The 27,765-nt window shown below is 45.1% G+C and overlaps 2 protein-coding genes and 1 pseudogene across 6 annotated transcripts; all 3 read left to right on the forward strand.

Annotated features, from left to right (window-relative positions):
* Nucleotides 1–1,569: 1,569 nt before the first annotated feature.
* LOC111775286 (zinc finger protein 211) lies at nucleotides 1,570–27,299 on the forward strand. Of its 5 annotated transcripts, none has more exons than XM_070225033.1 (4): nucleotides 1,570–1,887; nucleotides 4,941–5,067; nucleotides 8,196–8,309; nucleotides 26,930–27,299. In XM_070225033.1, coding segments are annotated over exons 1-4 (276 nt in total). In that variant the 5' UTR covers nucleotides 1,570–1,854; the 3' UTR covers nucleotides 26,932–27,299. The 5 variants fall into 5 exon arrangements, with proteins under 5 accessions (XP_070081134.1, XP_023506376.1, XP_070081132.1 ...); XM_023650608.2 differs by lacking the exon at nucleotides 26,930–27,299 and adding an exon at nucleotides 19,289–21,432 and having other exon boundaries at nucleotides 1,617–1,887; XM_070225031.1 differs by lacking the exon at nucleotides 26,930–27,299 and adding an exon at nucleotides 19,289–21,432 and having other exon boundaries at nucleotides 1,617–1,887; nucleotides 4,946–5,067.
* Nucleotides 8,318–13,243, forward strand: LOC111767468 (zinc finger protein 850). The gene has a single exon (XM_023650607.2). The coding sequence runs from the start codon at nucleotides 8,456–8,458 to the stop codon at nucleotides 10,691–10,693; it is 2,238 nt and encodes a 745-aa protein (XP_023506375.1). The 5' UTR covers nucleotides 8,318–8,455; the 3' UTR covers nucleotides 10,694–13,243.
* Nucleotides 22,133–22,489, forward strand: EQUCABV1R-PS916 (vomeronasal 1 receptor equCabV1R-ps916 pseudogene; annotated as a pseudogene).
* Nucleotides 27,300–27,765: the final 466 nt, after the last annotated feature.

Genomic DNA, 27,765 nt, shown 5'->3' on the forward strand with positions numbered 1-27,765 from the left:
GGCCAAGCATCCAGCCAAAGAGGATTATTCTGAGCCACAAGATCTCATGATGTTTGTCTTGGGAGGTTTTGGACCTGCTTGGGACCCCTCACTCCTTCTTTGTTTCCCATTTCCCCCTTTTGGGATGGAAATATCTATCCCATGCCTATGTCACCATTGTATACTGGAAACACCTAACCTGTGGGTTCTCAGGTTCGTAGCTGGAGAGGAATTTTGCTTCAGGTTGAATTGTACCTTGAGTCTCACTGATATTTGACTTAGATGATACTTAAGTGAGTCTTCGGACTTTTTTCTATCACAATAACCTACTCTATAATTGCGTAATTTTTCTTTCAGCTTTCACCTGTGTACGTAAAAGAATGTAAGCTGCATGAGTGCAGGGGTCTTTATGAGGTCTCTCACGCACCTACAACAACAGTGTCTGATTCTGAGTATTTGCTCAATGAACACTTGTTAGAGCCGTGCATAAACATTGACACCTCAAATTCTTGTTCATTTTTACTAATTTGGCTGCTCTTGATGTCCATTTCAATTCTTTCTCCAAACTCGTATTGCTTAATGTTTTCAAGAATAAAACCCCTACCAAAAATTCTCAAAACTGTTAATTTTCTTCAACATCCTCTGATATTTCCCCAGTGTTATTGCTGCCACTATAGTTGAATAACTACGTAAACACTAGTAACTTTCTGAAACTTGCATTTCACAACTGTTTTCCTGAGATAATCTCAATTCCCTACGAAGAACTGTACCTGGAAGCACTGGGAAATGATAATCAGCAGCAAGGACATGAGATCATAGGCTTAAGATGCCCTGTTTATCTCGGTATTTGGGTAATCCCTTGGCACATGCACTCTGACTATGAAAGTTGCAACCAGTGACCCCTACCCAAACAGCCTTAGTTAAGGAGCTCTCTGTTTGAGATAGATCTCTCTTCACTAAAAGGAATTGAGCATATCTTAGGATATGGAGTCAGAAATATCATACAGACAAAAATATTCTTCAAGGAGTAGGACACAATCACTGATTCTACAGGCGAGAGAGAGGTTTTCTATGGGAACCAGAAGTCGAACTCCTGGTTCTCCGCCTAATTCAGAATATCTCTCTTCTTTCTGCCCAGTCATGGCCCTGTACAGAGTCTCTTCTCTTGTTCCTAGCCAATCTTAACAGAACTCACAAAACAGATCATTGCCTCAGGCTACGTGCATTTGAAGAGCAATAACATAAAGCGCCCAGCTACACGTGGACTCATTTTATGTCAAACTGACTCTATGGAATGACATGGTCATTTAGATCAGTAGACTTGGGAGCATCTCAAATACTAGTTTTATATCATGGGAGCAGCCTGAGCTTCACCGAGTCTGAAATTACGTCTCTTCTCTGCCTTTAACAAGGAGCAAAGCCCACCCCTCTAGGTAGGGGCATCATTTCCCACCTATGCCACAGGATTCCACGTGCCCAATGTTCTGGTTGGTTCTAACAGAGAAAAACCCTCCTCTGCCGCCTTTAGAACGCCCGGAACTACATTACCCGGAAAACAGGAGCAGAGGTGAGCCAATGAAAGGCCACGATAGAAACATTTTCGTGCGACTTGAACCCAGTGAGGCGGGACTTCCGGCGTCACCCTCGTGGCGGCCATTTTGTCTGCCATGGGTAAGGTCTGGTTCCTGGGCGCTGGTTCAGAGACTCAGGTGACGAGATAGAAAAGCTGCCACAGAAGGCGCTCTTCCGGCTGCACAGAGCGGGTCTAAGGCTCGGCGACGCCGCCCGGGGCCCCGCGCCAGGCCCGGGCCAGGGAGCGCCGCGCCCCGCGCCTCGTCTCCCGCCGCTCCCGGCCCCGCTCCGCCCCCGAGGCCGATGGCGGCGGCCGCGCGGAGGGAGCCGGCTCAGGTGAGCGCTCGGCTCCGGGCCGCCCTGCCCGCAGCGCAGCCCGAGCTCCAGCCCTCGGGCGGGCGCTGCTCCCGGGCCTGCAGCCCAGGCCCCGGGGCCGGGCCGGGGAGGCGCTCGTGGGGCCTGTGGCTGTGGGCGGGGGCCGGGCCGAGGGGGCCGCGGGGCCGGGCAGAGGGGACCCGGGGCTGCGTTGTATCCGAGGGAACAGTGTGAGGGGGGGTTCCAGCCTGGACCGGCAGGGGAGGGGCTGCTCCTTCAGTCCGAGGGCCCCGGAACCGGGAGGGCTGTGAACGGAGAGGGACGCGGTGCGTGTTGGGGTTTAAAAAGTTCTCCAGGAACTGCTCGGAGAGAACGGACGGGAAGGGATGAGGAGGCCGGGGAGGCGCAGGGAGCGGAGTCCTGGTCCGAGGGCGCAGAGCTGGTCCGAGGCAGCTCTGAGGAGGGAGGTCCGGAGGCCAGTGAGTGAAGCCGAGGTCACCGGGTCGCAGGGCGGGGCGGGGTCCGGCTGTGGTGGCCTGCCTCTCCCCACAGGTTCTGGGACAGGAAAAAGCACTTACGGAACCTGCACAGGGAAGGAGAGGGTGTCCCAGCCCCTCAGTGGTACTAACACCAGCCGTGTGGAGTCCGTGATTGTGGCGTCTTGAGACTCTTCACTTGCTGCATTCACAGCTCTCGGGTGCGGGGACCCTGAGGATACCCCCAAGCCCTGTGTCCTGAGTCCAGGCCGAGGGTCATAGAAGTGTTCCGATTTCTGGCCACCAGGATAAACAGGTGTAGAATGTTATCCCAGGGACAGGTATCAGTGGGTACAAATGCTTGGAGGTGTGACTGAGCAAGAGACGGGACAGCAGGTCTCCATTCTTTCTGTGAAGAACAAAGAGGTGGGGGTGGGCGGTTCAGTAATGAAGCCGTAATGTGGTTGCTTGAGAACTTAGGTGTCTATCATGGATACAGTGAGAGGTCTGGATAAGAGGAGGTAGGTGGTCTTACCCAGGTCTTAGGAGGCTCCGTCTGGTGCAGAGAAGAGCACAGACTGGGTTAATGGAGGAGGCAGAGAGCCCAGGAAGAGGCTACTGCTGTAATCCCAGTATGGATGGACCAGGGTTGTGGCGATGCAGGTGAGAAAAAAGTTTGGATTCTAGGTCCATTTTTGAAAAAAGGCCAAGTTGATTTCTGAATGTTGTAGTTGAGGGAGGGCCAGCCCTGGTCGTCCAGCCATTAAGATTTGGCATCTCGCTGCTGCAGCCTCTGTTTATTTCCCTGTTGGGGAGCCACACTGTGTTTCTGTCATATGTCATGCTGTGGCAGCTGCTTGTTGGTGTGATGCTGAAAGCTAGGCCACCAGTATGTCAAATACCAACAGTCATCCAAGGTGGACAGGTTGCAGCAGAGCTTCCAGATTGCAACACAATAGGAAGAAGGACCTGGCCACATGTTTCTGAAAAACTTGGCCATGAAAACCCCATGAATAGCAGCGGAGTATTGTCTGATACTGCACAGGAAGAAGAGAAGGTGACTTAAAAAAGACTGGGCAGTGTTCTGCTCTGCTTTGCAGGTGTTGCTGGGAGTCTGAATCAACTTGACAATGGTAACAGTAACAAAGTTGAGGGAGAAGTTAGGGATGACTCCTGGGTTTGGGGTTGTAGCTCCTGAAGGGATGGGAGCTCCATCAAGTGGGATGTGGAAGTTGTCAGTAGGTTTATTTTCCTTGGGAATATCAGAGGTTTTATTCAGGCCGTGTTAAGAGTCTGAGATGTTTCAGAGAACAGTGAGTGGAGGTGTCAAGTGGGCATCAGGAGACCCAGGTCTGGAAATCTGGGGAGGGGTTCAGGATGGAGACTCTCAAATGGCTATTGTGGCTCTTGTGAGGACTCTGGTGAGCTGTGGATCACATTTATGAAGTGGAATGCGGGATATAGTGATAATGCTGCTGGTGAGTCAGAAAGACCCCATGCTGAGGAACGATTTTCTTGCTTAGCATCTGATTGAGGTTCCTGAGTATGAGAAACACAGGTGAGGGAGGGCCATGCCCATGGAAAGGTGTGGGAGAGAGCATGATCTGGCAAGTGGCCAAGGCTTCCATGGGATGAGTCGGTGGAAGATGCCTTCAGAGGCAGAGGAGTAAATGAGACAAGTTCACAGTGAGGCTGGGGCTCCTGCAAATTCACTACTGTTCACGTTCTCCAGAATTGTGTGTTGAGCCCTGTTGGGGTCTGGGGTGTTCGAGTCTTGCTGGTGGGTAAGATCTGGGTTGAATGTAGTCAATTGTGAGAGTCACTGTGCCTGGCAGGGAGACTGTATGGGCTGGGGTTTTAAGCAAGATTGAGTGAGGAGAGAGGCGGATTGTGGCTGCTGAGGGGACAGAAAGTGCATCACAGAAGTGGAGGAGGGTCATGGGTATCTGAAATTCACATGTGGTTCTGGGTGGCTGATCTTGAAGCAAGGATCAGAGGCAGGTGGGGAGGCCTTCAAAGCAGTATCTGGGGCTTTCCCTGGCTGTGGGATCCATCAGAGGACTGGGAAGGTGCTGGATTGTGTTTGAGTTTGTGAAGCGCTCTCTGGGTGCCATGTGTCGCGTCCATGGGTGAGTGCAAGGAGATAGATGCCTGTATTGTAGGGCAGAGAGGTGGCAGAGCTGTGGGGACTGAAGATGTGAGAGAGGTGGTGTCTGCAGAATGATTTGCGTTTACTTAGACATTGGGAGCTGAGAGCCCCAAGGCCCTAGTGGTGGCTCTTTAGGGGTGAAGCATGAGCCCACACTGAGGTGTTTCTTGGGAGATGCAGGAAAATTGTTTGACAGGAGGCATGGGGCCCTGCCCACCGGCCCAGAGCTTGGGCGGCATCTGTGTCCCCCTGCCTGTTATTGCTGAGGGCTGGGCACAGTCATGAATGGGAAGCTGAGGAGAGAGCGGGTGTCAGTGGCAGCAGGGCCTGGTCTCTCCTCTGAGGTGGGGAGCTCTGGAGGGAGGAGTGTGGAGTAGATGTGTGAGGTGAGGGCCTGTGGGTTCTAAGAGGGAGAAAGTTCATGGTTTCCTCTGTCCCCATCTTGACAGGACAGTATGACCTTTGAAGACATTGCCGTGTACTTCTCCTGGGAGGAGTGGAGGCTCCTTGATGAAGCTCAGAGGCACTTATACCTCGATGTGATGCTGGAGAACTTTGCACTCATATCCTCACTAGGTAAGGCCCTCTCCCTTCCCGTGACCTGGACTAAGCTCTATCCTGATTCACCCGCCTCTCCCCGGGGACTGCTTTGTTCTTCTCACATGTTGACAGTGGGCACTGCTTTCTTCCTCAGCTTTCTGGGTGGTGCTGTGTTGCTAGGGCTGGGTGTGTGCACCGCCCTCTTCTCTTCCCTGCAGCCCCAGTACCCTCTGTACTGAGTCTCACAGGGAAGGATTCCAGGTCAGTAGTCTTGCCATGAGGCTGGTGGATGGCACCTTGCTTGCCTTCTCCCTGGCCAGGTGAATATGTTCGGATCCATGACACTTCTGTATCCCAGGCTTTGATGGCTTCTTTTAGCTGACATTTCCTTGTGCCTGCCTCTGTGTGGAATTGCAGGCATTGTCATATGTTTGCTACTTACCTGGATCGTGGCCTATTTTTCAAGACTGTCTTGCACGGTTTGTAGTGTTTAGATCTCTTTCCTTTTGTTCCAGCTTTGTTCTATTAAATATTACACATTTAATGTGTACAATGTGATGATTTCATTATACATTATGAAATAATTATGTAATCAAGTTAATGAACACCCCATCACCTCGTATTCTCTTTAAGGTGAGAACACTTAAGATAAACTCTTCCAGTAAACTTCAAGTGTAAAATACAGTATTTTAAACTGTAGTCGCCATGTTATACATTAGATCCTCAGTAGTTATTCATCTTATAGCTGAAAGTTTGTACCTTTTTACCAACAACTCCCCATTTTAACCTCTCCTCAGCCCCTAGCATTCTATGCTCTATGAGTTGAACATTTTTGCTTGTGTGTTTGTTTAGATTCCCCATATAAGTGATTTGTCTTTCTCTGACTGGCTTATTTCACTTAGCATACTGCCTTCCAGATTCATCCATAGTGTCATATGGCAGGATTTCTTTCACTTTTAAGGCTGAACAATATTCCAGGTGTGTGTACATCACACTTTTTTTTATCCCTTCATTCATTTATGGACGCTGATATGTTTCCATATCTTGTGTATTGTGAATAATGCTGCAGCAAAAATGAGAGGGCAGATTATCTCTCCCACATTCTGATTTCATTTCCTTTCGGATGTGTATCAACAAATGCGATTACTAAATCGTATGGTAGTTCTCTTGAATTTTTTTGAGGATCTTCCATACTCTTTTTCATACTGGCTGTACCATTTTTAAAGATTTTATTTTTCCTTTTTTGCCCCAAAGCCCCCCGGTACATAGTTGTATATTTTTAGTTGTGGGTCCTTCTAGTTGTGGCATGTGGGATGCTGCCTCAGCATGGCTTGATGATCGGTGCCATGTCCGCTCCCAGGATCTGAACTGGCAAAACCCTGGGCCGCTGAAGCAGAGCGCACAAATTTAACCACTCAGCCAAGAGTCCAACCCTCTCCTTCATTTTGAAGGACAGCTTTGGTGGATAGAGCATTCTTCCTTAAAGTTTTTTTCCTTCAGTATTTTGAATTTGTCATTTCACTCTGTCCTGGTCATCCCAGTTTCTATTGAGAAATCCACTTACAGCCTCATGGGGGTTCACGTGTATGAGTTTCTCTCTCTTGCTTTCAAAATTGTCTTTGATTTTTGAAAGTTTTATTATAATGTGCCTCAGTGGAGATCTCTTTGGATTGAATCTCTGAGGGCATTTATGAGTATCATGTACCTGGATGTCCACCTCCCTCTCCTGATTTGGGAAGTTTTCAGCCATTATTTATTTAAATAAGCTTTCTGCCCCTTTCTCCCTCACTTGTGCTTGTGGCATTCCCATAATACGAATATTATTTCCTTTGATGGTATCCCATAATTTACATACACAGTGTTTTTTCTCTGACTGGATGACTTGAAATGACCTGATTGTCAGTCACACACTTTTCACCTGCTTGTTTAGGTTGGTTGTTGATGTTCCCTATTGCATTTTTCATTTCATTCATTGTATTCTTCAGCTTCAGAATTTCTGTTTAATTTTTTTCTCTCTATATCCAAACTCCTTGATTTGTTCATGTATATTTTCCTGATTTCAGTGAGTTGTCCATCTGTGTTTTCTTAGATCTGGCTAAGCTTCCTTAAAACAATTGCTTTGAATTCTTTGTCTAGCAGTTTGTGGATCTGTGTTTCTTTGGGTTCACTTGCTGAAAACTTACTGTGCTCCATTGGTGATGTCATGTTTCCTGGGTTTTTCATGTTCCTTATGGACTCTTGGTGATTTCTCCACATTTGATGGATCAGTCACCATTTCGAAACGTTATGGACTGGTTTTGGTGGGGAAAGACCTTCATTTTGGTTTGCTTGCGAGGTCACCAGCTGGGTGGAATGTGGCGGTTTTGGCTCTGGGGAGGGACTAGCCATGTAATCACCGTGGAGCTTTGTCAGCAGGGGTCAGGGGTAACAAAGATTGTAGGGATTCTCAATAGCAAGGCCACAAGTTGAACTCACAGGTATCTGGACCTGCTGAGGCTGGGGAGAGTGTGATGTCCCCAGATCTGTGTTCAGATCATACCAGGAATGTTTCCCATGTAACCAATGTTTTGTTGTCATTGCAGTGTCACACCCCCTTTCTACTTTTCCTTCCTTGTGGTTGATACGTTGTCTTCTAGTCAGTTCTTCTACTTGTTCTTTCTACTCTTACTTCCAGCCTGGGGAGAATCTCCATATCTCCAGACTTGATATCTCACCCATTTCTCTCATAGCTCTTCCTCTATTGCTCTACAGCATTGATCCACATGTGCCATGAAGTGTGCATGCACCCTTACATTGGCCTTGAACAGCAGCTGCTGTCTTGTAATTATTTTTTCCTAGGTTTGGACACGTGCTTCTGTACAACCTCACGTCACCAGCAGTAAAGGTCCTGCAGGAATCCTTTGAGAGATGAACAAGTTTTAAAATATGCCTGTCTTTCTGTCACACCCTATCCTTGTGTCCATCCCTGTTGAGTTCTCCACCATTCTTTTGCCTTAGGGGCCCAGTAATGTCCAGTAGCCACTTCCCCAGTTGGATTCCAACTCCTTTGTCCAGAAAAGCATTCCATAGACCCCTTCATAGACGTGACAGATGCACATTTGTGATGGGGTTTCGCCCTCCCACTAAAGTTAACATGTAGTTCACCAGGGTTTCTTTGCATTCAGGTTACTGGAATGGAGCAGAAGATGTGGAGTCCCCCTTTGAACACAGCATTCCTGTACGTGTGCTACAGGCCAGCACTCCCAAGACATCTTCGACTTCCCAGAAGATCCACCCCTGTGAGTCATGTAGTCTGGTCTTTAGAGATATTTTCCACTTGGCTGAGCGCCAAGGAACACAACACAGCCAGAAAGTGTTTGGGTGTGGGGTGTGTACAAAACTATTTTATTTCAGTGCAAATCTCCAAAAACACCAGAAGCAGCACATGGGAGATATACCCTTTAGAAGCAGTGTGGACAGGGCTTCCCTTATGAAGAGCTGCAGATTCCCTATGTCAGGGAAGACCTTTATCCATGAGGAAGTTGAGAAGGACTTCCTGGACAGCTCTGGATATCTCCAGGAACAGGCCACTCACACCACGGAGAAGCCAAACAAAATCACCCAGTGCGGGGATACTTTACAAAGCAGAAAAAATCATGACACCTGGGAAGAATGCAAGAAACCCTTCAGCCCCAAAAACACACTTGTTCAGGACCAGGGTGTCCATACTAGAAGACACTGTTACATGTGCCGTGAATGTGGGAAAATATTTAGGTACAAATCCTCATTTGTTGTTCACCGGAGAGTCCACACTGGAAGAAGGCTTCATGTGTGTGGAGAATGTGGCAAGTCTTTTAGGCAAAGCTCAGCCTTCAGTCAGCATCAAAAAATTCATTCTGGAGCAAGGCAGTGCAAGTGCAGCAAATGTGGACGATCCTTTAACCAAAAATCTCTCCTTATTTATCCCTGGAGAACTCACACTGGAGAAAATTATTACTTGTGCAGTGAATGTGCACAGTCTTTTAGCCATAGATCCACCCTTATTCGACAACAAACAGTTCACACTGGAGAAAGGCGTTATCAGTGCACGCAGTGTAGGAAATCTTTTAGAAGAAAATTTTACCTTATTGTACACTGGAGAGTTCACACTGGAAAATGGCCTTATGAATGCAGTGAATGTGGGAAATCTTTTACCAATAGCTCAGTACTCTTTCTCCACCGGAGAGTACATACAGGACAGAGGCCTTTTCAGTGCAGTAAATGTGGGAAATCTTTTAGCAATACTTCAATACTCATTCTACATCGGAGAGTACATACAGGAAAAAGGCCTTATGAGTGCAGTGAATGTTGGAAATCTTTTAGCCACCCATCTTACCTCACTCAACACCAGAGAATACATAGTGTAAAAAGGTCTTATATGTGTAATGAATGTGGGAAATCTTTTATCTCTCGCCCTGGCCTCCGTTATCATCAGAGAGTTCACAATGGATCAAGGCCTTATGAGTGTAGTGAATGTGGAAAGTGTTTTACCTCTCGCCCTGGCCTCCGTTATCATCAGAGAGTTCATGCTGGGAAAAGACCTTATGAGTGCAGTGAATGTGGAAAGTGTTTTATCTCTAGCTCCCAACTCCATTATCATCAGAGAGTTCACACTGGAGAAAGACCTTATCAGTGTAGTGAATGTGGTGAATGTTTCATCTCTAGCTCCAAACTCCATTATCATCAGATAGTTCACACTGGAGAAAGGCCTTATCAGTGCAGCGAATGTGGAAAATCTTTTTCATCTGGTTCCAACCTTAGTAATCACCAGAGAGTTCACACAGGAGAAAGGCCTTATGAGTGTGGTGAATGTGGGAAATCATTTATCCAAAGATACCACCTTGTTATACACCAGAGAGTTCACACAGGAGAGAGGCCTTATGAGTGCAGTGAATGTGGGAAATCTTTTTCATCTGGTTCCAACCTCAGTAATCACCAGAGAGTTCACACAGGAGAAAGACCTTATGAGTGCAATGAATGTGGGAAATCCTTTATCCAAAGATATCACCTTCTTATACACCAGCGAGTTCACACAGGAGAAAGGCCTTATGAGTGCAGTGAATGTGGGAAATCTTTCACCACTAGGAGGACTCTCCGTTATCATCAGGAAGTTCACACTGGAGAAAGGCCTTTTGAGTGCAGTGAATGTGGGAAATCTTTTACCTCTAGTTCTACCCTCCGTGATCATCAAAGAGTTCACACAAGCAAAAGGCCATATGTATGCACTGAATGTGGGAAATCTTTTAGAGGAAATTCTTACCTTATTGAACACTGGAGAGTTCACACTGGAGAAAAGCCTTATACATGTAGTGTATGTGGGAAATCTTTTTCGTCTAGCTCTGGCCTTCGTTATCATCAGAGTGTTCACACCGGGTCAAGGCCTTATGAGTGTAGTGAATGTGGGAAGTCTTTTCCCAAGAGCTCAGCACTCATTCAGCATCAGAGAGTTCACACAGGAGAAAGGCCTTATGAGTGTGGTGAATGTGGGAAATCCTTTAGGCAAATCTCTGCGCTCCGTCAACATCAGAGAATTCACACTGGAGAAAGGCCTTATGAGTGCAGTGAATGTGGGAAATCTTTTACCCAAAGCTCTGCACTCCGTCAACATCAGAGACTTCACACTGGATCAAAGTCTTATGAGTGATGCCACTGTGGGAAACTCTTTAGCTAAAGCTCTGTGTTCCTTCAATATTAATAGTTCACATTGCATCAAGGTTTTATGAGTGCAGTGAATGTAGGAGATCCTTTACCCAAAGAATTGCCCTTATTGTACACTGGTGAACTCACAAAGGAGAAAAACTTTATTAGTGCAGTGAATGTGCAAAATCCTCTACCTCTAGCTCCGCCCTGCATTATCATCACAAACTTACAGAAGGCCTTGTGAGTGCAGTAAATGTGAGAAGTCTTACCTCTAGCTCTGCCCTCTATTGTCATCAGAATTTTCACACAGGAGAAAAGCCTTTTGAATGCAGTGAATTTGGGAAATCCTTTAGGGATAGTTCCCAGTTGAATCAATACCAGAGAATTCACACTGGAGAAAAGCCTTATGAGTGTAGTCATTGTGGGAAATCTTTTACCTCTAGTTCCACCCTCCAATGTTTTCAGAGAATTCACAAGAGAAAGGCCTTATGAGTCCAGGGAATGTGAGAATTCCTTCGTCCAAAGGATTTACGTCATTAGACATCATACTGTTCGCATTGGAAAAAGGCCTTAGATGTACAAGGGAATGTGCAATTTCTTTGTTCAATGTAATCATACTAGAAGAAACCTTGAGGAGCCATCTGTCTGGATTCGATCTCTTACATCCACTTGTCCACAGTGGGGTGATTCCACATAGTTTCAGTTATGTGGGAAGCATGTGTAGCTATGTTGCACTTTATAACTTGCTCAGGGCTCTTTCAAGATTTATGTCAGTGCCATTTTCTATTGTTGAAGCCATTTCATCTCTACCACCTGGCAGGTCCACTCAGTGTGCATCAGTCACCACCCCACTGTGCTCAGGGAAGCTGACCTCTGTTCTCTCGTGTATTGAAGTAATTCAGGAGTAGCCTGAGCCCTTAGGGGTCTGTATTCTGTTCTTTCTAACTAGTTTGGGCAAGGACCTGAGCCAGTGTTGATCCAGACAATATCAAATGACTTTGGCTGGCAACTTGCAGAGGACAACTGTTTTCAGAAATGTGTTGTTCTCACATTGATGAATTTTTCCAGCTTCCAAGTCCCTAAGCCAAAGTGTGCTGCACGTTGCTTTGGTTTGTATAATATGAATGCCTTGCTCATTAAGTCCTTTTTCATTTAGGGTGTTCTGCTTACTGTGTGGGGTATTTTATAAACAGGTTTGGGCTCCAAAAGTGTGAAGGGTGCACAATTTTTATAGTGGTCTCAAACTGTCTGTGCCTCAAGAGTATGTAGTATAATGGCAAAAAAGAACTCGCCAGTTTGGGCAAAATTTGCATTGCTGCCAACAAACCAGGAGCCATTACAGGGCTTTGTGGTCATCATTGGAAGCCTGGATGCTATGAGTTTTAGGAGATTCAGATCATCCTGAGGAAGAATCAGATGTGACAATCTCACGTTCTTCTTGGAGCAGCATGAATGTTTTCCACTATTCACTGGGGATTTCAGCATTGTTGACTTTCTTCCCCAGGTCCTGCAAAGAACCATGTCCCCTGATGTCCCCAATTCCATGGGTGGCAGTCAGTGGTTGTAAGACCACTGGGGTCAGGGGAAACCATAAGTGCTACTGAAATTACACTGGATTAGTAGGGATTTGAGGAGACTGCAGCCAACTAGATGGAATGTGCCTCCTCCAAAAGTGCATCCAGAAATGTTTCTGTAACAGTGACTGTGCAGGCTTAGTTTGTACACAAATCTCAGGACCTCCAGGTTTGTTTATCTTGTGTAGCTGCAGTCATTATCAGAGAAAATAATCAAAAGATCTTGGAGATTCCTGTAGTCTCTGAGTGATGTTCACCTCAAGGCCATTGCTGCACAGACAGGAAAAGAAAGAGAATTGTAGTCCAGAGATGTGACCTAGCTGGCATTCCTGTGGACTCCAATGGAAATATCCTTTGTTACTAGCCAGTATTTGCTGCCACTGAGGCAAGAGTGACTCCCAGAGAACATGAGAAGAAAGATGATGGAGTGAATATAGGATTGCCAAGCCTGTTTTCCAAAAAGAACAGGCAATAAAGAATTTTTTATCTTGAACCATTTTAAAAGTTTTATTAAGGTATAGTTTACATGTAATGAATTGCACGTACTTAATGTATAGTATTTAATAAGTTTTGACATACATATGAACCTGTGATAACATCATCACAGTCATGGTAATGACCATATCTGTCACTGTGTATTTGCTTCATATCCTTCAGTCTCTTTCCCTGTCCTTCACTGCCCTCCAAATAACCATTGATTTACTTTCGCTTGATATAGGTACCTTTGCATTTTCTGGAATGTGTGTCATTGGAATCATTAAATCTTTACATTTTTTTTTCTGATTTCTTTTATGTTGCATAATTACTTTGAGATTCATCAATAATATAAGTAGCTCAACTTTCTTTGTCTTCTTTTTGCTATCTTTGGATATACAACTATTAGTTTATCCATTCATCTCTTAATGGACATTTAGATTGTTACCAGTGTTTTGACTGTTGTAAATAAAGCCTGTACAAGCGTGAACAATACTTTATATGGATATATGTTTCGTTTGTCTTTTGTCAATAACTTAGGGTGTAATGTTTGACACTCAGAATATAGGTGTTAACTTTTGAAGAAACTAACAAATTGTGATCTAAAATGATTGTACCTTTTTTCATTCTTACCAGCAGGGTATGAGAGTTCCATTTCTCCACATTGTAGCAAATACGTGGCTTGGCTTATTTTTAATTTAGCGCTTTTAATTGGTTTTGTAGTGCTGTCTCACTTTGTTTTAATTGCATTTCCCTAAGGATTCCTGATGAGCAGTTTTTCAGATGTTTATTCGCTATCTGTATGTCTTTGGTAAAATATCTGCTCGTAACTTTTCTATTCTTTTGTAAACTTTGGCTATTTTCCTTTTCTTTCACAAACAGGATAATGAAGCAAGAAAGATGTATATTGGAATTTCACTCATTCTTGAATACATGAGTGACTTCTTTGCTTAGTGGGTTAATTGTTTTCAATACTGAAAGAATATATCTTAATTTTTTTCAAATTTTTGGTGCTGTGAACAATGTAATGGACACGTATACCATATACTTTTAAGATTAATCTGCATTATTAACATCGTTCCTCTGTTTCTTAAGTCCAGACGTTCTGTAATACAGTAATGTCTTGCCTTGTAGCGTTTTCTCATTTTCCTGTAATTGGTGGGTTGGAGCAGATTGGGGACAAGTTGGCATCAGGATGGCCTGATGGGAAGGGAAAGCCCAGTGGGCAGGGGAAAAGGAGGGTGGTGATCAGACTCCCCAAGTGGCTGGAGTTTGAATCTCAGGTTCCTGACCACCACTAGAGCTCACAGTGACTCTCCTTTAGGCCTCAGTTTCTTCCTGTATAAAATGAGAATTAGGGATGACCCTGCCCCTGGACCATTGGAAGAGGTGAAGAGCTCAGGCACCCATTCTTCATTGCACAGCAGCTGCACCTGTGACCTACACCTGCATGCAGTGACAATCCGAGGGAAAGGCACCCCTCTGCCACCAGCAGGCAGGAGGGGGCTACAGGGTACTGAGGTTTCAGCATGGGTTCCCCACCAGGGACTCTAGGTGATTTCACTAGAGCTCCTGGAGGGCAGGTCACTGACTGTGACATACAGGTGGTGATGGCATTTACCTTGGCCTCTGTGAGGGTCAATAAAAGTAAAAACAGTGATCATTTACCAGCACCACATTTCCAGTGTTTGCTTTTTGAGCATTTTCTCTAATTTCTGTTAGTTCACAACAACCTTGGGAGCTTCTTGGGTGTAATCTGAAATCAGCCCCAGTACATGGAGGACAGGGCGAGACTGAAGAAACAGGCAGACCACTCCACATTGGTAGGTGGCAGTTTTAGTGAGCAAGGGAACTTACAATGCTTGTCTTGGGTGGCCACAAGACAAGTAGTTTTCCACATCCACCTGCGAAATATTAAAAGTGTATATAGAGGGCCTAACTGGATTCAGTCACATATATTGTACAGATGGATTCAACAACACATTTCTATCTCGAGGCTGTGTCCTTGGATCAGCTTCTGGGAGTGGGGAAGGCAAGCAGAATGCACATTCCAAAGATGGGAGGGGGTGAGGAGACTTCAGTTGCCTGGAAACCACTTGCAGGTCACCTGGGTTTTGTGTCTTCTTGATGACCTCCTCCAACAAATTCTTATAACAGTCTGGGGAAGGGGGAATTATTATCGTATTGCTGTGGAAAACCAGTATCAGAGAAATGAAGTGGGTTCTCCAGGTTCACACAGATGACAAGTGTCAGCTTCAAGAGGCTGGATTCATACCCCTGAGTCTTATGTCCAGAGCTGAGTAGTTTAATCCCTCTACCTCAGCATGTGAAGCACTCAGCTGAGGGCGGACACATGGTGAGGACCAAGGCTCAGCTGCTGCTACTGTTTTCATTGTTGCAATTATTGTCATGATCATTTCCCCTCATTCTTCTGATGTCCCGGAGTGTTTACTTCTGCCCCCAAATTCTCAAGGGAACGCCAGTGATGGTGTTTCTCCAGTGGCTTCACCCATGGGAGGCTTTTCTTTCAGCCACGATTATGTTATGATCAAAGGCCACGTCCTCCTCCCCTTTGGGCCCAGCACAGAGCTCAGGCATTCTGTATGTGTAGGTGATACTGGAGACCTGTGGGCTCCTTGTCTCACTGGGTAAGGACTCCCCTCTTCATGCGGGGATCCACAGCTTCCTTGATTCTGCCCTCAATACAGGCTTGGCTAGTCGAGAAGAACAATCCACCTTGCCTCCTCCCTCTAGCTCTCACCGTGTTCTAGACCCAGTCTCACTATGTCTGAATCAGGGATCTTTGGGTAGAAACATTGTCTTTCTAAACACGAACCCTCACCCCAGTACCCAGCACGTTTGGGTCTCGTTCTGAGGCCCTTAAGTGTGGTGCTTACACGCTGTCTGGTGTTCCTAAGCACAAGGCTGTGATGTGCCTTAGAAAGAACATGGGTGTGTTAGATAAGCTTTGTTCAGGCATGAGTTACAGTGCTTCGGCTGCAAGTCCTGTGTTAATCAATGCAGCAAATAAGGTGTGTTTAAATAGACATATACATGAAACAATGTTATGTATTGATCACTTGACAAAAATGTTATAACCAGAGGCTCTCAGGAAACTAAACATGTATCTCCTCTAGGAGCAATGGTTTTGTGTGCACAAATTCAGTACTACAGACACTGAATTAGTGCATACAAAACCACTGCTTTAGAGATCATAACTACCATGAATAAGAGTGGCTTTAGAAAACATAGCTACTGTGAATAATGAGAAGCAACTGTACTTGAGTAAAGCTGTTAAAAAAGCAAAGGCGATTTTCAACATTTGTGTCTTCCCAATTATTTCACCATGATTTGCTATTGCGCATGTTCTTGAGGTTATTTATGACTGCTGAATCCGTCTGTGGGAACAGAATGCAATGTTGTGCTACTGCACATCTCCTCCTCCCAACTCCACTTTCACTGATGTCATCTTGGAAGCTTGAAATTGGCCATGGAGGGAGCGTGTACACCAGGGAAGCTGACAATCACTACAAACCAGGGCTGGCTTGTTTCACTGAATGTGTAGGCTTTAGAAATTGATGAACACTGTGTTAAGAAAGCAGATTATCCTAAAAAGTGTATAATGTCTATGGCTGTTACATTATGAATAGCACAAAACATTGAGGATATATCCTTCAGTACTCAAAAACAATTATTATATACTGCTCAGTGTCCCCTCGAAATTCACATATGAAGCCTTAACCCCACTGTGACAGTACTTGGAGTTAGTGCATTTAAAGAGATAATTAAAGTTAAATGAGACCATAAGGGTGAGGTTTTAATACAGTATAACTACTGTTTTTATAATTAAAGGAAAAGACACCAGGGAAGCAGGCACACAGAGAAAAGGCCATGTGAAGACACAGCCAGAAGGTGTCCATCCTCAAGCGAAGGAGAGCTGCCTCAGGAGAAACCTTGATGGCATCTTGATCTTGGTCTTCTGGCTTGCAGATCAGATTCCTCTATGCATACATGTATAGAGAGAGCAAGCTCTCTGATGTCGCTTCCTTTTCTCATAAGGACACTAGTCCTGTCACATCAGGCCTCATTTAATGTTAATTACCTCCTTTTGGGCCTTATCTTCAAATATAGTCAAATTGGGCATTAGGGCTTCAAATAAGAATGGTGGGGTGGGGGGAGGGGTGAGATAATTCACTCTACACACTGTGTTGTCTTGGGTGAAGGCCTTCACCCCGTGTGAACATTCTGATGTCTTAGGAAACTGTAGTTTGTAGGCAAAGGACTTCCTACATTCACTGCATTCATAAGGCCTTTTTCCAGTGTGAACTCTGTGATGTTCTAGGAGTAAAAAATCTGCAAGTTTCCCACACTCACTGCAATTGCCTTTCTCCAGTAGGCATTCTCTGGTGTTCAATTAGGTTGGAAGATTGACTAAATGATTGTCCACATTCACTGCACACATAAGGACTTTCTCCAGTGTGAACTCTGTAATGTCTTATGAGGCTGTTCTTGGTGCTGTATAATTTGCCACATATATCACACTTGTGAGGTCTTACTCGAGTGTGAACACACTGGTGATGGAAGAGACTGGAGCTGTAGGCAAAAAATTTCCCACACTCAGTGCACTCATAAGGTCTTTCCCCAGTGTGAATTCTCTGATGTTGAAGGAACACAAATCTTACGCAAAAGAATTTCCTACATTTTTTGTATTTGTATGGCCTTTGTCCAGTATGAACTCTCCAGTGTTTTATGAGGCTGGAGGATTGATCCTTCTTCAGTGTGTGAACTCTCCAGTGTTTAATGAGGCTTTGTTTACTGCTATATAATTTGCCACAGTCATCACACTTGTGAGGTCTTGATGATTGTGAACTCTGGTTTTGGAAGAGACTAGCTGCAGGCAAAGAATTTCCCACACTCACTGCACTCATAAGGGCTTTCTCCAGTGTGAACTATCTGGTGTTTAATGAGGTCAGATCTGTGGTGAAAGGATTTCCCACATTCCCCACACTCATAAGGCTTATCTCCAATGTGAATTCTCTGGTGTGAAATGAGGCCAGATAATGTAGCTAAAGGAACTTCCACGTTTACTACACTCATGGCCTTTCTCCAGTACAAACTCTCCTATATATAATGAGGTTGGACTTTCTGCTAAATAAATTTCCACATTCATCACATTTGTGAGGTTTTACTCCAGTGAACTTTCTGGTGTTGGAAGAGGTCAACACTTTGACTAAAGGATTTCCACATTCCCCACACTCAGGTTTTTCTCCAGTGTGAACTCTCCAAGGGACAGTGAGGTTACCACTTTTGCTGAAAGATTTCCCACTTCACTGCACGTCACATCTTTCTCTAGTGAAGTCTGGTGCTGAACAAGTATGTGTGGCTGAGAGCTTTTTGCAATCTCCCCAGGTGGAAAGAGTTTTTACACTGAAAGGCTGTGCCACACTCAGCTCCACAGTTTGACTTCTCTCTTGTGTTAGGGGCTTGTTGGTGGAGAAACCCCAAGCTGGTCAAGATAGCTTTTGTAACCTCCTGGTAGGCAAAGGGTTTCTGTGATACATGGAATTTGCAGGCTACATGGAAAAACAAGGCTCTCCACACCCTAATTCTGAAGTGTTTCTAATGTGCTGTTTCTGGTGCTGATGAAGATTTACAGTGAAATAGAATCGTTTCTCACACGCCCAACATGTGTATAGTTTCTGCCCATGATGTGTTCTCTGGTGGTCATCCAAGCACAAAATGTTTCTCAGAACTAGGCCACACATCTCACAGGGCCTTCTGGGGAGATGGAGCAGTCTTAGGAGTCACATGCAACACTCCTTGTACAGAAACACTCTGTTCAAAAGACAAGTCCTCATCCTCCACTCTATGCAGACAACCTGAAAGCAGGGAAATGCTGATGTGCATGTGGGCATTGGTGGCAGGGGGTGACATGCACACAAATGTGTGTGTGACAAACCCAGGAATGAGTCCATGGGTTGTTTCCAGGAGCAGGGAGTTGGTTCAGAGTGAGTGTTGGACTGCATAGTAGTACAGCCCCATAAAGATTAGGGAGGCTTCCTAAGGTGAAAGATACAACCATCAACCATGAGGTGTGACACAGGGAGGAGAGGTTTGTTTACTATTCATTCCTCTGCAAACAACATTCTGCAAGATTTTGTCTGCTGTTCCCATGTGAGCACTGTGTTGAAGGGCATATCTAGGTACCAGCACATTTGACTGCCACTTAGAAGCTGGTATTCAAGGACTGTTTAAGAATATGTGCACACCTCATGACACAACATGTAGAGATTAATGCTGGAAAGCACTGCAGATGGAACAGTGAGAAAGAAGGGTGAGACCCAGAATCCAAAGACATGAGGATTAGCCCCGGGCTGGAAGTAAGAGTAGAAATGACTAGTAGTAGAATTGACAAGTCAGCAGAGTGTCAAGAATGCAGAAGGAAAGGCAAAAATGGGGTGTGGGCTTGGTGATGGCACCAAAACACTCGTGAAACAGAATAGGCTTCTGGTATGATTTCTACACGGTCCTGACGTCATGTCTGCCTCTAGGTGCCTCTCCTCAGGGCCAGGCTCCCCCTGACCCCATCTTGCTGTGGCTAAACTCATATCCGTCTTGTGAACCACCAAGGGCCCTCCACACCCCCAAGATGAGCAACTACATGGTACCTGGATAATCATTAAGGGAAAGACAGGACAGAAGATCAGCTAGCACTGGCCAAGAACAGCTCAGGACATGATAGCCCACATGAAAGAAGACTATTACAAAGAGAACTTGGAAGGAAGGTCTTGCAAGAGGAGCCCATGGTCCCAGTAAGTACTATGTCAGTGATGGCAAATCCTGGCATGGGGAGGTACTAGGAAATGTCAACTAGAGGAAGAAAGTAGAACCTGGGGCACACAAGTGCCCTATTTCTGGACAAAGTGACCTGGCCAGGGAGAGGGTAAGCAAGGTTGGATTCATTTGGCTGACTGCAAGATGTCTGAACCTGAATCCTTCCCGGCAGGACTGTAGAGAAGCAGGTGTTGGGCCTGCTCAAGGCCAGTGCACACACCTCAGCTGTACCAACCACAGCACCTACGCAGGTAACTGGAGAAGGAAGCAGACACCTTGGTCCTGATGGGTGGAGGACACAGCTGCTCCTGGGGAAAAGGGGAACAGCAGAGACTAGCTCAGGGCACAGAGGTGGATGTGCAGGCTTTCTCTGGCCCTGACGCGGGCCCTGGGCGGTGTTGCCGAGCCTCAGACCCGCTCTGAGAAGCGGGGACAGTGCTTCCTCTGGCGCCGCCTCGGTCCCAGCACCTTGGTGTGGAAACAGCACTCAGCCTGGTCGTCTCTGGTCGGGAGAGAAGCCAAAATGACCGTCCGCAGGACGCTGGGATCTCTGCCCTCTCATTTTGCGACGCGCACGGAGATGCCTCTCTTTTGAGGCTTCATTGGCTCAACGACACCGTCGCTCGACGCCTAGATTTCTGGGTAATGTGGTTCCCACAGATCCCAGGCTGCTGGTAAGGGCGCTGCCTACTGGACTCCTGGAGAAACGGCTGAGTTCCGCCTGGAGGGGCGCCGGGAATCGGTGACTTTGGGCCAAGGGTTGTGAAGGCGCTGCTCCAGTTCTTAAAGGGCGTGTATTCAGGTGTCTTGGGAGTGTCGTGGTAACTGATCACCCGCTTGTTTGTAGACAGATATCAGACACCGTGAAGCTCAGCATGCTCCCAAGAGTAAAAATATTATTTGAAATGCTCCCAACGCCCACAAATCCAAATGCACATATTCCATACCGTCATTCAGATACAATATGCGTCCACTGGAAGCGCCTAGTAAATATTATACTGCGGTTCAAATGCATGCACGCTGAAAACCTCGAATCAGTTTTATCAATCTGTATATATTCGGTCAAGGAGAGGAGGGAAAAAACTACTCCAGATAGTGTCATTACAGGGAAGATAGAGGAGAGATTGGGCCACCGTGAAGCCAGGGTACAAACATGGATATTTGTTTGTGGTTCCCACATGAAACATCCCTTCTGTCTGTATAGTCAATTTGTGTCCAATTCAAGGAGCAGCATTTTAATCCATTTAGAAATGTGACATTGAGAACCGAACTCAGCACGTAAGAATTCTGTCCAAACTCCTGCACTAAGAGACTTGCCCACACTCTAGGATGCCTTCTAGCAGCATAAGCCCTAGTCTCTAGCATACCTCCAGCCCCCCCTTTGACCTCAGCCTCCGTTAAAATGCCAGACTGAGAAAGCTCAAGGCTACCAGGAGAAGTTACTATTTGTTCTAGCTAAACCTGATGATTGACCTCTTTTTTCTTTGAGCCTTTACTACGAAGGACTTAAAATTGTAAATATGTATCTCTTGCACTTCAAAAGTGTCTTTCTCAGGGACTTGAGAGCTGTTCCTTTGAAATGTAGTCGTCAGGAAGGATAAGGCCTCTATCTCCCAGTCTCTGTGGAAGGATAGAATCCTAACTTTCACAACTACTGGCCAGCAGACACGGCCACACTAATCACATTTACCTTGACAAACCCTTTGTAATTTTTCAGTTTTGTGACTCTGCTGAACCCCTGTTCTCCCTGCTCCCTCATTCTTTTGAAAGGCCCAATCACCTCTGCACAAATCAGAATTGAGTTCAACTCTTTGCTCTACTGTCAGTAGTTACTGAATAAAATATGTTTTTATCTCTTTAATTAATGTCTGGCTGTATTTGTCTTTGATAACATCAATCTCAAAAGGGGAACAAGGAAACAATTCTGTTTCGGTATAGGACAATGGCTGCAGTGTTCAAAGTGAAGCATATATGTCAGTGGTGCTCTGGATCCTGAAATATTGGGGATATTGTAAATCTGTGATTTTATCTCATTGCTGGGAATTGAGTATCATTTCTTTTGTGCTTACAGGGACTGATCTACATCGGAAATTTATATGATCTGTATTAGGGTTCTCCAAAGAAACAGAGCCAATAGGATATATATAAGAAGACATTTATTATACGAATTGGCCAGGCTGAGCCGGTAGCTTAGTGGTTAAGTTCACACACTCCGCTTCAGGGGCCTGGATTTGTGGGTTTGGATCCCAGGCGCAGACCTGTACCACTTGTCAGCCCGCGCTGTGGCGGTGTCCCACATACAAAGTAGAGGAAGATTGGCACAGATGTTAGCTCAAGTATAAAAAGAAACTTTTTTAATTATAAGAATTGGCTCACATAGTTAGGGAGATTGAGAAGTCCTCCAATCAGCTGTCTGCAAGCTGGAGGACCAGGGAAACTGATTGTCTAATTCAGTCCAAGTCTGAAGGCTTGAGAACCAAGGGTCTGCTGGTGTAAATCCCAGTGTCCAAAGGACCAAGATCCAGGAGCTCCCACGTCTGAGGGTAGGAGAAGATAGACTTGTTCTGCACAGACATTAGCAGTGAGTCCAACACATTCGTAGCAACAGCCTTTTCCCTAGACCTTCCCGTGAGACCAAGGCACCATTCTCATCCTGGTGAGACAAAAGCCACATCACCATTCTCATCCTGGTGAACATGTTTTTCTCCTTTTACTTTTCTTTCTTCAGTTTTGTCTTTTTGGATAACCCTGAGTGTGAACCTAGGCCATGGTCTGATGAACACGTCTGCACTGGTGTCTTCAGGCTCCCCGACATTCATCCCTTCGTGCTCTTTGGCAGTGACATCCATGCCTCTCAGTTCTGCTTTGCCTGCTGGGCAAGGAAAGTAAAGTTTCCAAGTGTAGTCTCTGGGCTATAAGTTCCCTCTAGAACATCTCACCACTTATTTAATCAACTTTATGTATTTGTAGGCTCACATTTTGTGCTGTTTAATCATCCAAGGACATTTTGATTCAAAATTGAATAAGGATGATCATAACTGCATTTTGTATTGTTTATAACATATAAAAACATGAAGGCTACTCATAATTATTCAAACATCATTTTGTAAATTGTATAATGTTGTTTACTAGAGATTCAGAGAATTTTGTGATACCATGTATAGGAAGGTTCAGGGTTTAGGAGTTTGAAGGGGAAACTTACTTGTGACTGGAAATTTATACTGACACCTAAAAGATTTATTTCAAATTACAAAGTAGAGTGGCAAAAAGATGTTTCAGTTGAAGAAAAAAAGACCGGGGAATACTCTGAATTGGAAAGGCACATGTGGAATTCAAAGAACTGAAGGAAGGTCAATGCCTTTGTCATACAGTTTGTGATGGGGAGAATGGTGAGAAAAGAAACGGAGAAGCTAGGTGAAGGCTTTCTCTGCCGGGTATCTGAGGACACTTCAACCAATAGAACGATCAGAACTATTCATCACGGAGGTGACGGGGCCTGAGAGTTTCATCAGTTGGGATAAATAATCAGCATTGCTAATGATAAAAAGTGCTAAGTATTCAACTGAAATAAATTTATTTTATTAAACTCTATATTTTAGCACCTTTTAGCATTTGTTTTAATTTAAAGCTTTTTTTGTTGTTTTAAATAGTTCTTAAAAGTAATGCATTTACAGTATTTAGTGGGCAGCTTTTGGAAATTCTGTTTTTATAAAAGTCTCTTTTAGAAGTTATGAGCCACTGGCACCTGGAAGCTACTTTCAAATAAATGCTCTTTTCCTCTTCATTACTCAGCTTTAGTAACTCATCTGCCTTTCATTACCAATAACACTGATTAACATAATACTTATATTTTGAAACCCTAACCCCCAAGTGGCTGTGTTTGTAGATAGAACATTTATAGAGGTAATTAAGGTTAAATGAGGTCATAAAGGTGAGGCCCTGCTCCATTAGGACTGGTTTCCTTATAAGAAGAGGAGTAGACACCAGGAGTACACCCGCAAGGAGAAAAGGCTGTGTGAGGACACGGCAAGAAGATAGCCATATGCAAGCCAAGGAGAGAGGCCTCAGGAGAAACCAAACCTGCTGACACCTTCATCTCAGACTTCCAGCATCCAGAACTATGAGAAAGTAAACTTCTGTTGTTTAAGCTAACCAGTCTATGGTATTTTATTATGGGAGTTCCAGCAGGCTAACACAGTTGCCATTTAATGTGTTTTCTTCACCAAATAAATAATGAGGCTCAACATCGAAAGAGATACAATCAGGAGACACAATTTGTATAATTCTAAAAATGCTACAAAACTATAAATTAGTTTCTTTAAAAATTGGGGAGATTTAGTTTGGAGCTTCCTTTTTGCTTCTACTTCTGTTGGAAACCAAAACTTATCTCCAATTTGCAAAGTCCAAAAAGAAGCCAAGTAATGGGAGTCAGATGCACAGGAGGTGAGGTTGCATCCTGCCATTCTCCTGCTAGGGCACTTTCGAAACCTGCACAGGGAAGTGGAACCCAGAGAGCAGAGGGTGGAGGCAACGGACTCAGAGATTAGGGCTGGGCAGGCAACAGAAAATCCTGCAGCTGAGTCCTCTTGGGGGCCTTCCTTTGACTAGGGGGTGGGGGTGGGGGGGAATCTAAAGCTTTAGGCCAGGCTTTTTCAATGCCCCTACCACAGAGATGGAGACCCTCCCTCTCACATCAGAGGTCAGGTGCAGACAGGCACCTCCAGCCACTGAATCCCAGCTTTCCCTTCCAGAGGCAGCATCTTCACTGCTGGCCCCAGAGGCCCACTTTAGCACCCGAGCAGTGCCAGTCGCACATGTTGGGACAATCTCAGGGACAGATCTGCAAGGCAAGGTGCAGCTGGCAGGATGTGGCCCTCCTGAACACTGTGTTGGGCACCACAAGCAACCTTACCCTACAAGCAAGATGGGACAGTTCTGGTTCCCCAGGCCTAGTTCAGCATCACCAGCCTCCTGGCCTTCATGAGACACTCCCTGGTCCTGGGTCTCAGCCCTGACAACACTTGAGAGCGGCCTGAGCAACAAGGAGAAACTCTGAAAGACTTTAGGAGTTTCTGTGGCCTGGAAGGAGGGGCCCTGTGGGTAGGCTTGGTCCAGCTCCCTCATTGTGTGGGCCAGCTTGCAGCATGCAGACAACAAAATGGAAAGCAGTCTTCACAAAGAGGCAGCTTTAGGTCCACAAAGTGTGGAGATGAGGAGGGATCAGGTATGAAATGAGGAAGTAGCTGTTGATTGTCCAACATACATTAAGTAAGAAAATCAACCTATGGATCAGTATACAATGCATGCCTTGATTTTTACTAAGAAAAATAACATGTATAGGAATATATTTGAATACACAGACATATACAAGGAGTGATGCACACATGTGCAGACACAGTTCTGAAAGGATAATCCTACACTACAAACTTGGTTTTTCTCCAGGAGCTAAATGATCAGAGCTACTCAAGTTCTATTTTATAAATGTGTATAGTGTAATACCTCTTTAATAAAACATTGAAAGTTTGACATTTGTAATACTTTTTAAAGTTTTAGAAAACAAATGTACACTGATGCGTTATGCAAGCTCAGTGCAAAAATCTTGCAGGTTTACAAGTGGTTCCAGTTAATTACAAGAAACACGGGCACCTCATACACAGGAATCACAAGAGAAGGTTGGAATGGTCTTCATGTGCATCAAAATCACCTGGAGCTTATTAAGACACAGATTCTAGGGCCTGACTCCCAGAGTGCCTGGTTCAATTGGGCTGCATTCAAAACTGAGAAGATGCATTTCCCATGAGTCCCCGGATGACACTGATAGTGAAGGTCCAAGGACCAAACTATGAAAACCAGAGTTGTATAAAGTCCTGGCTGCCTGGTTCCAGGCCCAAGTCCACTAAGGTGGAGAATCGTAGGCTCCAAGGGGTAGACCCAAGTTTTCTTACCCACATCCCCTGAGTGTCTCTGCAGTGAGCAAAGGAGATGAATGGCTAACAGGGCTCGAGTCCCAGAACCCCCCCACTGCCGTTGAATGCTGTGAGGGTTCCACCCACCAAAGCCAGCTAGTCACCTTCGTCTTCTGCCCTGAACTTATTTGAAAATACCCACATGACTCATCCCTCACCTCCAAGTATTTTCTTAGTGGCCGTCTTATTAAGGAGCACCCTCCCCTAACCAGCTTTCTCTGCTGTATAGTATTATATTCCATACTATTCTTCTCAGGACATAACACCTTGTATTCTTGTTTTTATTATTTCCACCACATTCTAACTGTGAAGCATGACATGAATGGAGCCATATTAAAATAGAGCCGGAGCAACCATTTCAGAGGAATTGCCTTGCATATCTTGTTTTCTCTATCTTCTAAAATGGACCAAACCGCCACCAACCTTCCAAGAAGTCAGTCAGGACAAGAATATACTGTTTGGAAGAACTGACAGTATTGGACTTTGCTGATGACTGAATCTCAATCAATTAATGAAGTACAAGTCTAGCCTTTTGCCTGATGACTGAATCTCAAGCCAATCTATGAAGTACAAACCTAGCCTTAACTCATTTAGTACCAATGAACTCTTTAATACAACTCACCTCATCCTCTCTTTCTCCCATGAAAGCTGTAATCCCTTCTGTAACTGGGACACTACTTGGGTTTCTTCCTGAATCTGTGCTTCCTGAATTGCAATTCTTTGATGCCAAATAGACACTTTGCCTCTTAAACTGGTTTTTGTTTTTGTAAATTGACATAACTTACTATATAATTTTGTAATTTTCTTTTTCTTTTTTTTTTTTTGAGGAAGATTAGCCCTGAGCTAACATCTGCCGCCAACCCTCCTCTTTTTGCTGAGGAAGACTGGCCCTGAGCTAACATCCGTGCCCATCTTCCTCTAACTTTATAAGTGGGACGCCTCCCATAGCATGGCTTGCCACATGGTGCCATGTCCACACCTGGGATCCAAACCGGTGGACCCCTGGCCACTGAAGCGGAACGTGCACACTTAACCGCTGCCCCACCAGGCTGGTCCCTGTAATTTTCCTTTTTGTTTTTTTTAAAGATTGACACCTGAGCTAACAACTGTTGCCAATCTTTTTTTTTTTCTGCTTTTTTTTTATTACTCCCCAGATCTCCCCAGTATATAGTTGTATATTTTAGTTGTGGGTCCTTCTAGTTGTGGCATGTGGAATGCTGCCTCACCCTGGCCTGATGAGCAGTGCCATGTCCGCGCCCAGGATCCGAACTGGCAAAACCCGGGGCTGCCGAAGCAGACCACGTGAACTTAACCACTCGGCCACAGGGCTGGTCCCTGTAATTTTCTTTCATAATACCTGCATGTGTCTTTTCTTTTCTTTTTTTTCCTCAGGAAGATTAGCCACCAGCCCTCCTCTTTGTGCTGAGGAAGATTGGCCCTGAGCTAACATCCATGCCCATCCTCCTCTACTTCATATATGGGATGCCTACCACAGTATGGCTTAATAAGTGGTGTGTAGGTCCGTGCCTGGGATCCGAACTGGTGAGCCATGGGCCGCTGAAGCAGAGTGCACAAACTTAACTACTACACCACTGGGCCAGCCTCTACCTGCATGTGTCTTTTGAAAAATGTAAGCTGCATGAGGACAGGGGTCATTGTCTCTCTTGTGTCGTAATGTCTCCTATCCACCAATCATAGTGCCTAAAACTGAGTAGTTGCTCAATGAACGTTTGTTAGAGCTGTGAATAAACATGACACATCAGCCTGTTGTTCATTTTTGTTAATCTGGCTACTATAAATGTCCACTTCAACTCTCCCTTCAAGCTAGTATTGCTTAATGTTTTCAAGAAGTAATGCCCTGCTAAAAATTCTCTAAGATCTTAACTTTCTTCAAAGTTCCCTGACATCTCCCCAGAGCTATTTCTGACTCTTCAAATAACTGCATAAACTTTATTACCAATTTTCTGAAATTTGCATTTCAAAACTTTTTGGAGATAATCTCAATTCCCCATGCAGAACTGTGCCTGCAATTATTAGAAAATGATAATCACTTCCCAGCAATGAGAGAAGATCATGGGATTCAGATGCTCTGTCTATCTCAGAGTTCAGCTCTCTTTGTACCCATGCTTAGACTGGGAAAGGTGCAGGCATTTACCCTTTACAAAATACCAATGGTTGGGGTAAGGGAAGGAGGGAGGGTTTTGTGTTGGTCTCAGCTTATCCATAGT

The sequence above is a fragment of the Equus caballus genome, chromosome 10 (assembly GCF_041296265.1).
Source record: "Equus caballus isolate H_3958 breed thoroughbred chromosome 10, TB-T2T, whole genome shotgun sequence".
Classification (NCBI taxonomy): Eukaryota; Metazoa; Chordata; class Mammalia; order Perissodactyla; family Equidae; genus Equus; species Equus caballus.